This window comes from Ochlerotatus camptorhynchus, unplaced genomic scaffold (genome assembly GCF_037179485.1).
Source record: "Ochlerotatus camptorhynchus isolate MF236.1 unplaced genomic scaffold, CSIRO-AGI_Acam_v1.1 ptg000082l, whole genome shotgun sequence".
In the NCBI taxonomy this organism is placed as follows: Eukaryota; Metazoa; Arthropoda; class Insecta; order Diptera; family Culicidae; genus Ochlerotatus; species Ochlerotatus camptorhynchus.
Window position 1 is genome coordinate 2,910,992 of NW_027040572.1, and position 17,337 is coordinate 2,928,328.

The following is a 17,337-nucleotide window of genomic DNA, read 5'->3' on the forward strand; positions in this document are numbered from 1 at the left end:
ACATGTTATCATGGTTGTAGATAGATGATGTGCATGTCGTGGGTGGGCCAACGCACGAAATATGGCCACCACTGGCGATGGTGGCGGAAAACGGCAGTACTTACACTTGGAGGTGGACTCGAACTTTTCGCTTTTCTTTTTTCTCCGCCATTTCCACGGTTTGAAGAAGCGTCCGAAGGCGCTGAACTTGCTCTTCCGCTCCAGCGGTGGCGTCCGGGAGCCGGAATTGAGACTATTGGAACGCAGGGTGGCACCGTTCTGTTTCTTGGAAGCTGAAAAACGGAAGAAATGGAAAGAGTGCAGGTTAGTATAGCGTCCGTAAGTTGACAGGTAAAGTTCTAATCCTAATACTAGACGAAGTGAAAGTGGAAGCACGGTACGGCGACGGCATAGCAGCGATTTTTGGTTGGGTTGGTTACGTCAGGCTTGAGGAATTTCTGCGAGCGACAAATTTTCCACCGCATCACCTGACATGGAATGCGGAGACTGTTGGAGTTACCAGTTTCGTTTGGGAGCATCAGCTAGGACAGTTACCAAATGATGGTAGCTCTAACTGACACAGACACGAGCAGATTACGACCAATGACTACATTTGGAGATTTTCACAACTGAAAGAACGATTTTCGTTCGTGTTTTTTTGTTGTGCTCAACATGTGGAAATTGCGGAATCAGCTAAGTTGAACGATGGAATTTGCAAGTTCCTACTAGACCACTTTTCCAGGCGAGAACGAGAAGAGCTGATTCCAAAAAAAAAAAAAAAAAATGCTGAGCTGTGTGCTCCTGACGAGTGATAGCGTGCAGAAAATTTTGCACGCATTCGCGCACTGCTCACAATATATAGAGAAGATAACAGTTGTAGCCTGTCGGATTCGCAACTGCGGCGGTAGGGTGAATGAGTAAAAATAAATAAAAGTTCTGATAGTGACGTGCTATTTATCATTGTTTATACAAGTCACCGCCGCGTGAGCATACAACATCCACCCGTTAAATAAAGTCCAGTATCTGACTCTGACGTGAGAGATGCAAGTGGCAAATAAACATAGGAATTATTTACAGCGCGCATTACAGGTGAGATTTCTGTAGTGTGGATGAAACGAACGAATTCTTTTACGTGCAATAACAGGTCGAAAAATATTCAATATTGTTTTCTATTTCATTGAAGTTTCAATGTTGCACATCACGAATCGGTGATGAGATACTTGGACTTAGGTTAGAATGACTGTTCAATCGATACAAAGGAAGCAATCTACAAAATTAATAGTTCCAAAACGAGTCATTTTAGTAATCTTGTATTTTCGGCAATGTTTTTTTTTTAATAAGAAGCGCCATCTTTTATTAAAATAAGAAATGTATTAAACTTGTACTAAACTGCTATTAAAAATGTATCCAGGGTGGCCAGCGGAATTTCATTATGAAATTTCCAGTAATTTTCCCGGATTTCCCGGTTCAAATCTAAAAAAAAAATCCAGGTTTATAGTATTCAGTAAAAAACGAAAGTACTTTATGATTTGTATGGGTAAATTATCTTCAAAAGCAAAACTTCAAGGAAAACATTGTTAAGATGAAAGTATATTCAACAAAATGGCTCGAATGTAATAAAATAAACCATTGATCTTTATTCTTAACAATGTTTTGATCCATTACACATCCATTTTACGCTCATCCCACAATCATGGGCCAGCTAATAATAATTATGAATCTGTCATTAATTCTGACATTAATTGATCGGAAAGATATTAAAGATATGGATCCAATCTGTCGTTGAATGCGATTCGCTTTGACAAATATTATAAATTCCCAAACCACCATGAGCATTTTACAAGATTTTTTTTTTAAATAAAACAAATGGTTGAAGCATCTTATAAATTTGTTTTCGTAAAATCATTATTAATTGGATAATTAAGGCCCCCGTCTGGAAGTATTATTGATATTATTCCCTTGCTGGGATTTTTTAGAACATCTGGGAAAACCCGCAAAAATTAGCTAGAAAAATAAGCTAATCGAAAAATCGAAGCACACTACGTTCTAGCATAACTTTCTGGCAACATGATAGTTGGAAAATTTTTGGGAAAATCCAACCCACAAAAAAGTGGGTTGTTTTTCCGACATGAAGACCACCCAATTCCGGCCACGTGATTGCATAGGTGTAGACGCCATGTTCTATCTTTCCCCTTTGATAGCTCGTGATCTTTATTCTAAAGTATCAGATAATTATATACTAGAAGATTCGTGGGAATGTCAGGAATCTTTTGGTTCACTTCAAAGTACAATTTTCCGACTTTCCTCGCATCGTTTTTCCATTTTCATTTCATGCATACTATTTTCCCGATATACCAGTACATGGCGAACAAGGCATGGGAAAGAAAAGAAAAACTGTACTAAACACGAATGCGCGCGAGGAGCTTTCGGCTCACATGATTTTTGCGGACGGCTGACTGAAGCATGCGAATAGTGGTGTCGTATGTTTAGCAAAAAATAATTCAAGTTGTTGATAATGAAAAAGGTCATCAAGAAATAAAATGCCTTTCCCTACATCCTCCATTTCACCCTGAATGACAAAGTTTCTCTGCAGGTCCATGAAACTAGCTAGGCTACTAGTGTTTTCTTTGTTTGGAGTAAACATATAAATATTGTTTGGGAAGCAATATAAGCAATAAGCATAATATCCTCCCACCTTGATATTGACTATATAATCTACACAGCAGGTATTATTGATTTCCGTATCTAAGAATCACATTCGAAACGTCATATGGTATAATTGCCAATACCTCAAAAAGCTCCGCGATGCGGATAGAGTCCCTATTGACGGTGTGATTTGTTGTAAGATGTAGATCTCACCGAGCTGATTCAATTAATAATTACGATACTACAGCCGATAATGACAAGACCTTGCTATGATGTATTCAGAAAGTTAGTTGCAACATAGGAAATTGCTTTATTCCAAATTACAGTAACATTTATTGATAAAGTGAAAACATTTATCAACTGTTGTAAAAATGTAATGCTTCGTTCAGAGTTGGGCATAGCTTAGTTAATCCACTAGGAACATTTTTGATATAAAAAATCAGAGCAACCTGTATTTTGAGACATGATTATAATTTATAAATTTTACACTAAAAGACTCCTGAAATAAGGTTGGAATGAAACTGGTTAGCAACTATCGGTTATCATTACCTCCCGAAAGTCACATTATTGTTGTTTAGCGATTATCGAATTATACTGACGTATTATCTGTAATAGACTTAATAGTAATAGTAATAGTTTTTGGTTTGTTTGACAAACCGCGGTAACTTTATATAGATAGTGTAACAGTCAATTTCCGGCAGATATTAAAAGCCACAATTACTTACGATTACGATACATATCATTCTGATTAGAAGTGATCATTCCTACTTTCAGAAGAAAGAAATATTTATTTGCTTCGCGAAGAACGTCGTCAGCTTAGCGTACACTAATGTTCATAAATGTGGGGTTCCCTACATGTTTCACTATCATGTATCTCTCATATCTAACATCAGCGAAAAGGTACTTTACAACATTATTCTAGAAAGTTGCAAAGATTATCATCAACATTTATTCATCATATAATTTTATCCTTCATTTCCACATCAAGGTCAGATAGGCTAGGTGATGTAGAATTTAATTTTTCATTTATGTGTTCGCGAACTTATCCTTGGTAGTGTACGAACAGAAACAGTGCAATGACGTGTACTAAAACCGAATATGAGCAAAAGTTGTTCGTATTTTCGATTTTCATAAACCGGACCGAGTTTTTAGAAATGCCAAGTGACTATCTTCATTGATATTTATGTTCAACTGCCGATGATTTCAGTGAGAGGAAATTAACCTCCATGTGGGTTCAGCATTTTTAACAGTGAACCAGCCTTCCCTGATAGTGTACCTTGAATAATAGGTCCTTAGGTCATTCATGAGATCCTGAAATATTTTTCCGAGTTATCAAGGGGCCAGTGATGGAAAAGTTCGCAAAAAATCACTATGACTCACGAACGTTTCCCTTGGAGAACTTCGTGAAATATCGCGAACTTTTCCAACACTGCAAGGGACCATTCAATGGTATTTGAGTTCCCACACCACTGTTTTCAGTAAGAGGAAATTATCCTAAATGTGGGTTCAACATTTTCATGGAAAACCGACCTTCTCCTATACTGAACCATGAAATAGTTCCTATGGTCATTCCTGAGATCCGGAAATATTTTTACAAGTTTCTTGAAAGGCTAAGGGACCAACTTCATTGATATTTGACTTCAATTACTGGTGATTTTAGTAAGAGGAAATTTACCTAAATGTGGTGATCTATATTTGTATGGAGAATAGGTCTTCCCCTATACTGAACCTTGAAGAAAAGTTCCTACGACCAGTCCTGGGATCCGCAAATATTTTTCCAAGATTTTTGAAATGTCACCAATTGCAATGATACATAAGGTTAAATTGCAGCTATTTCTACACAGGTTAATCAACTTAGTAGTGATCATTATTTTTATGAAGTTCCTCCCTTCCCCGATATAGCAGCTTGAAGTTATATTTCCTGTGACCATTCCTGAGTGCTGGATATTTTTTTTCAAGGTAATTGAAATGCCAAGGGACCAAGTTCAATGCCACTTGAAATCAAATACCACTGATTTCAGTGAGAGGAAGTTCATCTAAATGTGGGTTCTGCATTTTCATGGTGAATAGGTCTTCCCCGATACTGTACTTTGAAGGATAGTTCCTATGACTATTCCGGAGATCCGGAAAAAAATTTCAGAGTTTTTTTTAAATGTCAAGCGACTTACATCAATGCTAATTATATGAGTTCATACACTGGTGTGTTCCGTAAGATAAAATCAACCTAAATGTGGGTTCTGCATTTTCATGGAATTCCGGCATTCCCTGATACTGTACCTTGACGAATAGTTCCTGGGATTCATTTTTCTGTCACGATTTTTTTTTTAAACCAACCGTTGAATAAGTTGAATTTAGATTCAGATCGCGAATTGGTTGAATTTCGGGATGCGAAAGATTGGATATAGAAATTTATTAGGAAATCTTGAAATTGAAAAAAAAAATTGAGGCACAGAGAAAAATTTTCAACGTCTTCCTCAAATTTGTCAATTTTAAAACAAGCAAACAGTTAAAGATCTCGAATATAGAAGCTTCTGTAAAACTTCAAACATAGACAAATTTTCATATTTCTGGAACCTTTACAAGTGTTCTGGATCGTATCAATAATTATCATTATTCTGGAACGAGGAAAATTCAAAAAAGTTATAAGATTCTGGTCTACATTTTAGAGATATTGGACGTTTTTTTGTTTAATGCTGGTACTTAGTAATTCGCGATCTTTAATTCAAACAAATTAAGAAAGCATAGAATAATTTACGATATGTTAGAATGTAAATTCACAGTCCGAGAAAAATTTAATGTTTCTAAAACATAGAAAAGATTTCATGATTTGAAACATATAATTTATCTAAAATCTGGCATTGGAAATTTGTTGATTCCGGACTTGCAGAAAATACAATTTGATGGGCTTGGAAAAGAACTTCTGAAAAAAGAAGATTCTGCTACATAATTGTTCGATGTTTGTCGATACTAAGCTTCCGGCCTTCAAAGATTTATCGAAATTCAAGTCTTTGAAAAAATCTCTAGCGCTTGGAAAGTTTCCTAGACCATTTTTCAACATTTTAGGCTTGGAAAACTTTCAAGATGACGAAGAGATATCGGAACCAAAGTTTATTTGTTTCGAAAACTTTATTCGGTTTTTTTTTTGGTTTAATTGGAACAATTAAATATGGTAAAATACCCCAAGTACCATCACAAGTTTTATCGCATGATAAAACCCAAATCCTTACTAGCATAGATTATTATTTCGCTTAACTGTTGGCCCTAAATAATACAGTATGTAATATGTAGTAAGGTCAAAATATGTTATTCTAAATTGGGGATTGGAATTGAGAAGAGAAATGCAAGGAAATTTCTATGATGATTTTTGAAATAATCTTAATAGAATCTTAACATGGAATCCTGTGTATGATTTTAGAATGCTTAGCAAAATTTCAAAGAAAGTTTTTTTTTTTTTATTTAAAGTAATTTTTACACTCTCGGATCATTCGTGCTTTATCCGGGTGAGATTTGAACTCATGATTTTGGAGTAAGAGATATGGATTCAAATCTTTATGCTGTACAGACTAACCTCGGTATTCAAAGATGTCCTAATCTTGGTATCTGGTTAGCACAAAGTGCAGAAATTAATGTTTAATTTATCTCTATGTCCGGTGTCAAACATTTGCATGCTAAGCATGATCTAAGTTAGCAAGGAGTTTGAGACGGCATGAATCTGCTTCTCTATCTTGAAGTAGCTTCGTAACAGGATATGTCTCGCTCAGCCTTTATACTAGAACTACTTCACTCGGAAAACTGTGGCAAAATAATTCCATCAATGACACCACATGACACCATAGGCATTCCAATGACACCATATGAAATTCAATAAATTTAGCTATCGTACGACAACATCACCGTTTGATCCGGGCGCGAACAGATTGCGAGTGAGATAAAAGAATAATATGAAAGTTGTAAGCAAGAGAATATAATGATGTATGTGCTATAAAGTTGATTGAATCTAAGTAACATTACAAATTTAAAGGTTTAAAGGATTCTTCAAGACCAAATTATGGCCTACAAGACTAATATAAAATCAAAATTGTTACTTGGGATGAGTATATATGATCTTTCCCGGTGCAATTAGGGTTTTCCCGCATTTTTCCCGGTTTTTTCCCGGTTAATCCGAATTCCCGGTTTTTCCCGGATTTCCCGGTTTTCCCTGTTGGATGGACACCCTGTAAACAATTTCTAAATTCAATCTCTCACTCTTTACAATTCAGTGTAGCTCAAAAGCATTCGGCCAAGTGACCATAACAAATCCCATGACTCAGTTGCTCAGTAAGTTCTCGGGCTTTGCACACATAAGAGATCTCCAGCTTAATAAAATTATGCAAATTGAATTTTCTTAGTACCTATCTATACCTATCTACCGCTATTAACCTGAATGGGACAATTAACCGAATTTTAAAGAGTGAAAGATCGAATTACGATATTGTTTAAAAAATCTTTAACTTGATACAAATGGAATCAAGGGAAATTTGTTGGAGATCTCGGAGTAAGAAAATGTTTGAACATTCCGTGCTTGAACTAACAGAAATCTTAAAAATTCTGAAGCTTTGAGATTTGTTAGAAGCATTAGACAGCGATTTTTTTTCTTCAACTTGTTAAATATTTATAAAAAAAAAACATTAAGTTCTTAGATTTATAAAACAAAAAGAATTGGATTTTTTTTAAATATGGGATTGAGAAAAATACTCAAAATGTGGAACGTTGGAAAATTAACAGATTAAAAAAAAATGGTCCTGTAATGTTTTCAAGGCTCTGAAATTGGAAGAAGGTTCAGGGCTCCAGTAATTAAAAAAAATATCATAGAATGCTGAAGATAATTCCTACGTAGTTTTTAGGAAAATTTAAAAGGCATAAAGTGACAAATTCTGATAAGAATCCTCAGGGATTTCTAACCAGAATTCCAAAATAATTCTGAAATAATGTCCTAAGGAATTCTGAGATGAATTCCATGTATAAGAAGAAGAATGAAAGTTCTGAATTGAATTCCTAGATAATTCTATAAAGAATTCCTTGGGAGTTTCGAAAAGAACATCAAGGAGAATTCCTAAGTGATTCTGAGTTGAATTTTATGGGGATCATGACGAGATTAGAAATTGAATTTTAAGAATAATTCCACTAGAATTTTGGCGAGAATTCAAAGGTAATTATTAACATAATTTATATGGTGTCCTGAGGATAATTTCAAAATAAATGGACTCAGGTGGAAACCTGAAGAGAGTTTTCTCGTCTATTTTACAATACTGGAATTCGAATATTTCCATTTTTTTAATTCTCATGATAGTAGGGGAAATGGATGTAATGTCGGCCTAAATGCCCCTAATTTGGGCCCATACATAAATTCAGCAATTGACTAAATTTTCAATGGGGACCAAAAATATCCATTAGTACCGTCCTAATGACGCGTTCATCTAGATAAAATTGATAAATAGATGATTTTTACCGATGGGCCCAATCTTAGATCCATAGGCCAACATTAGGGCGAGCTACCAGTTACGCCAAATCGACGATCAAATGTATTGTTTACAAAAGCTGATACGTCCCTTTGAAAAAGTTATCGAGAATTGATCATATATTAAGGTTTATTGATTGTCTCGTCGAATTCCAGAGTTTTTCCCGGTTACTTTTAGAATTACTTGTGTATCTTATTAATTATCAATCCTGGAGATACGGTTATCTTCGACAAACTAGTTCATTAGCTAAAGATGAAGAACTCTTACAAAGACTGGCCTGGTGGTGATAAAATTGAAGAAAGTTTCAAGAAAGTTTGGCAGGGTCCCTAGCAATTCTTAATAGAATTTAAAAAAAAAATCTTTCCAGAATGTCCAACTAGGTTGAAGATAGTTTCAAGGAATTTCCGGTGGGGTTCCTAGAGGAAATTTTGAAAATTATTTCCAATAAAAAAACGCTCGCGAGAGTTATAAAGGATATGAAGATATATGTAGAGTGAATTTTCAGATTATTTTGGAGGAAATTCTTAAAATGATCTACACATAATTCCGAGTCTGTTATGTGAAAACATTCTAGAAAATACCGGTAGAGTTATTAAATTATTTAGGGGAATCCCGAAAATAGTTATGACACTTAAGGTCACGAATTGAAATCTCATTTTCTAACAAGTCACGAATGACCTAAAGTTTATAAAATTAATAATAATAAAAAAATCTATGAAGGGAAACTAGGATATGCAAACCTTAAAGAAATTTACAAAGATATCCTGGGATAAGATCTAAAGAGCTAATATAGATGCTACAAGATCCCGTGTACAGAAATTCAAGCCCTAAATTTAGATTTTTTTCTAAGATTTTGATTGGTAATAAATTTGAAGATCCTGGTCTAAGAAAACTGTTCAAGATTATGAGACCAGATTTTTTTTTAATTGTCGTGATTTTTAGTCGTAGGCTAGTTCATCACGTAGGGTGAGACCAGAAATTTTTGAACAGCGAGGTAAGGGATCTCCAAGCCACGGACAGGGCCTATCCAAACAACAGAGTTTGACATTAGAAAGCATGTCCTGGGCCCAAATAATTTGTTTTGCTGTCATGGACCCGCTGTCACGTATGATATATTGCCTATGCGATAAATACCTCCTATAATTGGTCTGAAGATCTCAATCTCGCAAAAATTCTCTATTCGCTGTTCTGAAATTAAATATCCCAGACATGGACATGGATATTTTTTCAGAATCAGCGACATGAAATTTTTCTTGGTTCGAAAATTAGCAAAAATAATCGAAATGACGATCATCAGTCATCTAAAAACTTTTTAAGATTGTTAAGGATTTTCACTGAAATCATTTGAGAAAATCTTGGACTTGACAAAACTCTGGGACATTGCTATGTTGGATTTTTTTAATATGACAGATTTTATTTAAAATTGGTATTAAATATATATATTAAGGCTTAAATGTTCAACAAATCTATTTGCAGCAACGGCAACTAGGTTCCTTTTCTGAACCATTTATACAGTTTTTCATCAACACCGAACATTGTACTTGGGTCTTCAAACCACAATCCTATTGAACTACTTTTTTTTCGGTTATCCGGCCATTAGGTCGAATGGTAATTAAGTAAAATGACCATTAGGCCGAATTGTCATTGGGCCAAAAGCTATTAGGCCGAAAATCATTAGGCAAGAGGTCATTAGGCCGAATGGTATTTTATTCGAATAGTCATCAGACCGAATGATTTCCAGCTTACCTCCACTTAAATAAATGTTGACGAGTTTTCTTATACAGTTTTTTTTAGATTTTCAACATATAGATATTTTTTCTGACTAACACATTTTGAGAGATCTCGAACTGCGATTTTTGTTTATTGCAGTATATAAGAATTCTCATACATCCCCTGAAATTTGAAAGATTCAAGTTTGGCAAGCAATTATAACGATTTTTTAAAAGTATTTTCGCTTCTTTCAGACATGAGCAGTTATTTCGAACTTTACCGGTTATGTTTTTTTTTTTGGCATCAAGAATAAAATTTACATTAATTTTCTTTCTTTGGAAAGTTGTTTATTCTTTTCTCAAACTAATCGATGTGATGATGATTTATTTTTGATACTGAAGAAAATGTATACATCCGCAGAATTTTCAAAGATTTGGGTTTAGTAATTTCATCAGGAATCAAAATGTAGAAGTTTTATGGATTTTTCCATAATATCATAATATACTTTAAATATTGCGTATGTTAAAGAGCTCAGATTTAAAATAAAATCATGGCTCTTGAACTAGGATAACATTTTAGGATTCTGAAACTATGAAGCATTGGCTAGAGAGTGGTTATGAGAGTGTCAAATGAGTTTTGAGGATAGTTGTAGAGGAAATCTAGGGTTCATTGTAAAGGAACTCTGGGAGAATTCCAGTGGAATTTAACTAGAAATTTCTGAAAATTTTGAGAAGTATTTCCCAAAAATTGTAAGGAGAATTTTAAGGCAGTTCTAACGAGACTATTGTGGGGATTATGATGATAATTCCAGGGAACTCCAGCATATCGAAAGAAATTTCAGCGAGCATCTAAGCCCAATGCCATAGTGAGAGCTGAAAGAAGCAAAGAGGCGAGCAAAGCATTGAAACGAATGTAAAGAACATTATCAGTAATGGCAATTTTCCTTATTGATATTATTCCTTACATTATTTTCAACGCTTCGCTCCGCTCTAACTATGGGATCGGCCTAGAGGAATTCGAAGCTTCCATCCTTTAAAGTGAATTAACCCTACGGCAAACTTGACTTGAGACTACAATCCTAAAATTACGTCTACTGATCACTAACGGCTTAAGGTCTCTTAAATCAATCAATCAATCTAAGAGAAATTTTGCGGAGAGCGGAAATGTTAAATGGATAATAATTCCATGGAATCCTAATTCTTAAAATACCTCATAACTTTTTGGCAGAATTTCATGCTAGTTTGAAGATAGTTTCAAGAGGAGTTCCAAAGAGCATTTATAATAATTCAAGGAAATTGCAAGGAGTTTCCGGAGAGGTTCGGCAAGACATTTTGAGCATATTTCCAAAAAAAAACATGGGTTGTGCTCAAAGAGAATTTGAAGAAATTTACAAGGGAATACTGAGGAGAGTTTCAAGAGAATTCCAAGAATAATACCAAGAGATCCTCTTAAGGGCATTTTGAGAACAATTCTGAGGTGATCCAAATCAAGGGAAATTTTGGGAGAATACATTCTTAATTCTAAATGGCATACCAAGAGATTTCTGAGAAATATTATCAGCGAATTCTAGAGAAACATATGAAGAGAAGATAAACAAATTCTCGCAAGAGTTATTAAGAATGCGAAGGTAAACTTTGAGAGAATATCAAAAGTTTTCTGCATGAAATGTTATGGAGTAAATTTCTAGGGAATATCGGACAGAACCATAAGATTATTCAGGGGAATCTTGAAAGTAAAGGTAATTCTAAAAACTTTTTTTAAATTATCCTTAGCAAACCCTTGACAAATTTGCCAAGATATCTAGAGATGACTTCCTAAGCAACAATTTAGTAATTTCAAAATTCCTTGCACAGCAAGTCAAGATCCAGAATTATCAAAAATTCTTAAGAATCTGAGACCTCGATTGAGGATAACCGTAAGGTATGTGAGATAAAATACCCTATGGAGGTACATTAAATATCCTAGAACCAGAGAAATTTCATAAATTAGTGACATGAAAAGATTTCAAGGTTCAAAAATTGTCAAAAAATATTCAAAATGTCCAACTCTGGGACACTGCTATTTTTTTTTTTTTTTTTTTTTCAGATCTCCGACTTATTTTTTTTTTTTGGTATCCTGTACTTAGGAAAGTAAAAAAATCCAAGCTTGAAGGAATAATCAAGAAATCGGCCTTAGACAGTTTATGAACAGAATTAGATTAATATAGGTAAAACAAAATATTGTAACATTCCAATCAAATTATCCGTAAACTCCCGGTGGTTTTTTTTTTAATCCCGATTAATTCCTGGTTTTACCGGTTCAGTGGCCAGCCTGTGTTAGTAGCTTATATTTCAAACAGACTACTCTACCGTTCTAGGAGTGAGTAAGTCAACTTGACCAACACCCGTGCAAAGTTGATTAACAAAAAGATAGCAAATCGATGTAAAAGTTTGCTCTTCCTATCTTAATTAAAACTCATTTTGATTTCAACTGTTGCGAAATAAGTCTGATATTTTATTGAGCATTATGCAAGAGGTTTTAAAATGAAAGTAGTTTTGCTATTATCGTCTTGATGAAAATTTAATTTAATTTCATTGGTTGTTGAACTAACGATTATTTAGTTGAAGATGCTAATTTCAAATAACAGACTGTAGTGGTAATTTTTATACGATAGATGGAGTAGATGAAAGCATAGAGTTGATAGTTCCGTTAGAGTACGGCAGTGTGAAGATTGTATATAGATATTAGAGAAGCGAGCTAGGACAATTTTTAAGGAAGGTACAGTGGTACAGTGGTTTGCCAGTGGTGGCGGGGGGTGGGGACACCCCTCACCATCCCTCTCCAAAGGGGGAGTTTGGTAAAGAGAGATGAAAAAACCGATTTGTACCTTCCTTAAAAGTTGTCCTAGCTCGCTTGTCTAATATCTATATACAATCTTCACACTGCCGTACTCTAACGGAACTATCAACTCTATGCTTTCATCTACTCCATCTATCGTATAAAAATTACCACTACAGTCTGTTATTTGAAATCAGCATCTTCAACTATGTAAATCGTTGACTTCACGTAGAAGTAATACTAAAAAACATATAGTCAAAGTAACGATTATTGTTCATTTGTTTTGTTTAGCACATTTTAGGTAATTCGTGACTTTTCCGGGATGAGATTTGAACTCAAATCTCTCAGCGTGAGAAGCATGGATACTAACCATTAACGCCAGGCCCGTATTCATTTAAATATTATGAATGCAAAATCAGTAATCAAATTGGTTTAATTGAAAGCATGATCAGTTTTCCGTTTGATTCAGCAGAGTAAAATTTTGCTCTCATTTTTGCTATGTCAACCGTTAATCCATACAAAACGAGATCAACTGGAGCATTGAACAAAAATTTACAGCATAACAAAAAAAATTGATTTCAATTTGATCTTCAACTCTGGTCGGGTAAGCATCACTTTTTATATGCTCACTAACATTAAAAACATTATGTAATTGAAAAGCTGAAATTCACATCGTTAGTAAAATCCCACACAGTCTCTTAATTTTACAGATACTTATTCATTTCACATACGTTTTCCAGTTAATTTTCGTTTTTTAGAGTCAATGCACATCTTGCTAGATTGAGGCTTAAGACGACGCCACTTTAAGAAGAATTGATATGCCTTCAAGGCATAATCCTTCCTAAGGTTCCGACCACGATCTCTATCAAAAATGTAACCTTCATCTTCCATAACGAGCAGTGATCAAGCTGCCAACCGCTGTGATAATTTAATTACTTTTTCCATACACCACAATGAAATTTTGGCGAGCAGGATAGATTACTCAACAAAGGAAGAGCAGATAAATTCAATTTATTTTAATAATGGCCAGCATGGCCAAACAGTCCCGCAGAGAGCTTAGGATGGCGAATGATATCCACTAATACCGCTGACATTCGCAGACATTGACGATGGAACGAAACAATTGAAGTTAGGCAACCTTACGGGCCCCATCCCGCCGTATTCCACCACTAAATAATAAAATGTTCCTCCCCGGTCCAACCAGCTTCGTTTCTCATTCAAACGCAAATTATCTCAATCTTCCGACTCAGCTGAGTCAAGTTACAGAAGTGCTAAAAAATGCAACCATTCACTCACTGCAATGCAATCCAACAATGCTTGTGTGCGGTTTGGCGCAAACAACGGAAGGATGAGATCAAAATCTTCCATGATGGTGTCATTAAGCTAAATTGGAGGCTGCTTGCAAACCAACTTTATTGCTGAGATCGGAAATTAGCTTTAAATCCGGAAACTTCCCATCCACTCACACAGGGACCGTTAGTGTGCGATGGCCAATGGATGCAATTGTCATTACTGTAACCACCGAGATGCCATCCTGAATGTGACTGGTTAACATCCCGAGTTGAAGTTAATAGTTATAGTGTGTTGCGGTTATACCGCAATTGATTTGGTGGTTTTCATCTGAACCAGAACCACAACGAGTTACGGAGCTACTGAACTAAACTGAACGATGCGGTGCAGTGTGGTGGATGATGGCATCATGAAACTGAAACGAATAAAAAACAAGCCAACACACTGATACAGCATATTATGGGATGGTTCGGTGGTCACCAGTAATTCCAATTATCGCCTCGCTAGGATGACAGTGAACGGCGATGACGATAGCACGACCATCACGATGAAACGATATGTCATCCATGCAATATGGATGTAAGCAATGGTTCGTGCAGTGTTTGTGCGATGGAAAGATGGTGTGGAAAAATAGAGTGTCGATTTGGTTTGTGAATTATTGATGATATCGATAATTTCGAAATGAGTGCTGTTTCGAAACATGTCAAGGTGCAGATATAAATCGATGTGCCATAACCAGTTTAGCTTTGCCGTAAGAGAAATGGATGATCATTGTTACGCATAACTTACGCTAATAGAATCTTGATAGTAAACTCTGGTTACGGCAAAGTTACAAGCCCTTATGAACCAATATCAAATGGCCCGTGGACCCCCGTTAATGTGTACGATGCCAACAGCCGTATATATTTTATGTTCCAAATTCAAAATAAATTACATTTAATTTTAACCTAGGTTCTCCAGATACTACAGTAACATAACAGCCTTAATTGTTATGAAATATATCTAAATATTATTACATTGTTCTTGCCTTGGCAATTCAGTATTTTAAATAGGTGTTCAGTATAACAATTGGCATCTGAAAACTAAAACTTAAACTAAATCTAATCTTAATTAAGGGAATAAATCGTTGCAATTGAGGATTGCAACGGTTTTTGTCGGAAATTATCAATTATTTTGTTGGACATTTGTTCTAAAGCCTCTACATTCGAAATTCTATGTACCTCGGTAGTACTGTACCAGGGAGGCAACTTGAGAACTTTGTTCTGAATCATTTGAAGTGCTTTTTTCCTGCCTGGTAGTGCAACAGCTAGACCATATTGGCACAGCGTAAAGCATGACCGGTCTAAGAACTTGTTTAAATATTAAAAGTTTATTCTTCAGGCAAAGTTTGGATTTTTTGTTTATAAGAGGATACAATGTGGTCTTTAAAAGTTAATTTTTGGTCAAAGTACTAATCCAAGATAGTTCACTTTACTTGACCAAGAAATTGGAACTCTACTCATAGTGACAGTGTGACTACTACTAGGTTTCAAAAAGGAAGCTCTAGGCTTATGTGGAAATATTATAAGTTGAGTTTTGGAAGCGTTGAGAGAAATCTTCCATTTTTGTAAATAAGAAGAGAAAATATCTAAACTTTTCTGCAGTCTGCTGCAAATAAAACGAAGACTTCATCCTTTAGCGGAAATGCCTGGGTCATCAGCGAACAAAGATTTGTGACAACCATGAGGCAAATCAGGAAGGTCAGAAGTGGCAAATCAGGGAGGTCAGAATGAAAATAAACAATGTAGGCCCAAGAATGCTACCCTGATGAACTCCTGCTCTAACAAGTTGTAGTTCAGAAATGGAATGATAATTTGCCTGCAGAGTTATGTCAGTTAAATAATTTTGAACTAATTTCATAATATAGAGTGGAAAATTTTACTTTTTTAATTTACCAATCAAACCTTTATGCCAAATACTTATTATACATATGTCTAGAAGAGCAACTCCAGTTGAGTAGCCTTCAGATTTGTTTGAACGAATTAAATTGGTAACTCTTAAGAGTTGATGAGTAGTTGAATGCCCATGGCGAAATTTAAACTGCTCATCTGCGAAAATTGAGTTCATATTGATGTGAAGCATCATTCTATTTAAAATTATCTTTTCTAAAAGTTTACTCATTGAAGAAAGCAAACTTATTGGACGGTAGCAGAATCTTCAGCTGGATTTTTATCTTGCTTCAAAATTGGAACAACTTTTGCATTTTTCCATTTATCAGGAAAGTATGCCAAATGGAAACACCTGTTATATAATTTTACCAATAAAGACAAGATACTCTCTGGGAGTTTTTTGATGAGGATATAGAAAATTCCATCATCACCTGGAGCTTTCATATTATGAAACTTTTTAGTTATAGATCTTACTTCGTCCAAATCAGTCCCCCAGGAATCATCAAAATCATTTTCCCAAGAGAAAATATTCAGATAATCCCGAGCAACCTAATTCTCAATATGACAAGTAAGACCCAAACTGAAATTATGGGAACTCTCGAATTGCTTAGCAAGTTTCTCAGTTTTTTTTCGAATTTGTGAACAAAATGTTACCACCATTTTTAAGCGCTGGAATAGGTTTTTGAGGTTTTTTTTTTCAAAATTTCCGTGAGTTTCTAAAAGGGTTTGAAACTCGGGTCTAATTTCAAAACATAATTTTCAAAAGTTTTGTTCCTCAGGGCAGATAATCGCTTTTTAATTTGTTTTTGCAAATCACGCCAGATAACGTGTTCTTTGATATAGCCTCCTACGGACATTTTTTAGGACGGATCAAGAGCTGAAGATCATCGTCTATTATAATTGCATCGGATTTAACCTCGCTTTTTGGTACTGAGGCAGCTCTTGCTTCAACTATAGATGTAGTCAGAGATTCAAGAGTATAATTAATTTCATCTTTGGTTTGCAAAGGAATGTTTGGATCGAAGTTATATTCCATAAATGTTCGATACTGCTCCCAATCAGCTCTATGGTAATTGAAAGTAGAGCTGTTGGGATTACAAATTATTTCTTGGGATATTTCAAAAGTTACTGGAAGGTGATCAGAACCGAAGTCAGCATGGGTAACCAGTTGGCTACAAAGTTGACATGAATCAGTTAAGACCAAATCAATAGTGGAGGGATTTCTTGCAGAAGAAAAGCATGTTGGGCTGTTTGGATATTGAATAGTGTAATAACCTGCAGAACAATCATCAAACAGAATATTACCATTGGAATTGCTTTGAGCATTATTCCATGAGCGGTGTTTTGCATTAAAATCACCAATAATGAAGAATTTAGACCTATGACGGGTAAGTTTCTGAAGGTCACCCTTGAGAAAATTAACCTGCGCATTGAAATGGCAAATAGGCAACTATAAACGTAAGTTGTCC

General features: G+C 35.1%; 1 protein-coding gene across 6 annotated transcripts in view; it reads right to left on the reverse strand.

The window, feature by feature from the left end:
* The window catches only part of LOC135698113 (phosphatase and actin regulator 4B-like), a 540,677-nt gene that overhangs the window by 335,249 nt on the left and 188,091 nt on the right, over positions 1-17,337 (reverse strand). For all 6 annotated transcript variants that reach the window (XM_065217985.1, XM_065217984.1, XM_065217986.1 and 3 more), the window contains exon 3: positions 105-272. In XM_065217985.1, coding sequence (XP_065074057.1) covers positions 105-272 — 168 coding nt within the window. The remainder of the gene's footprint in view (positions 1-104; positions 273-17,337) is intronic.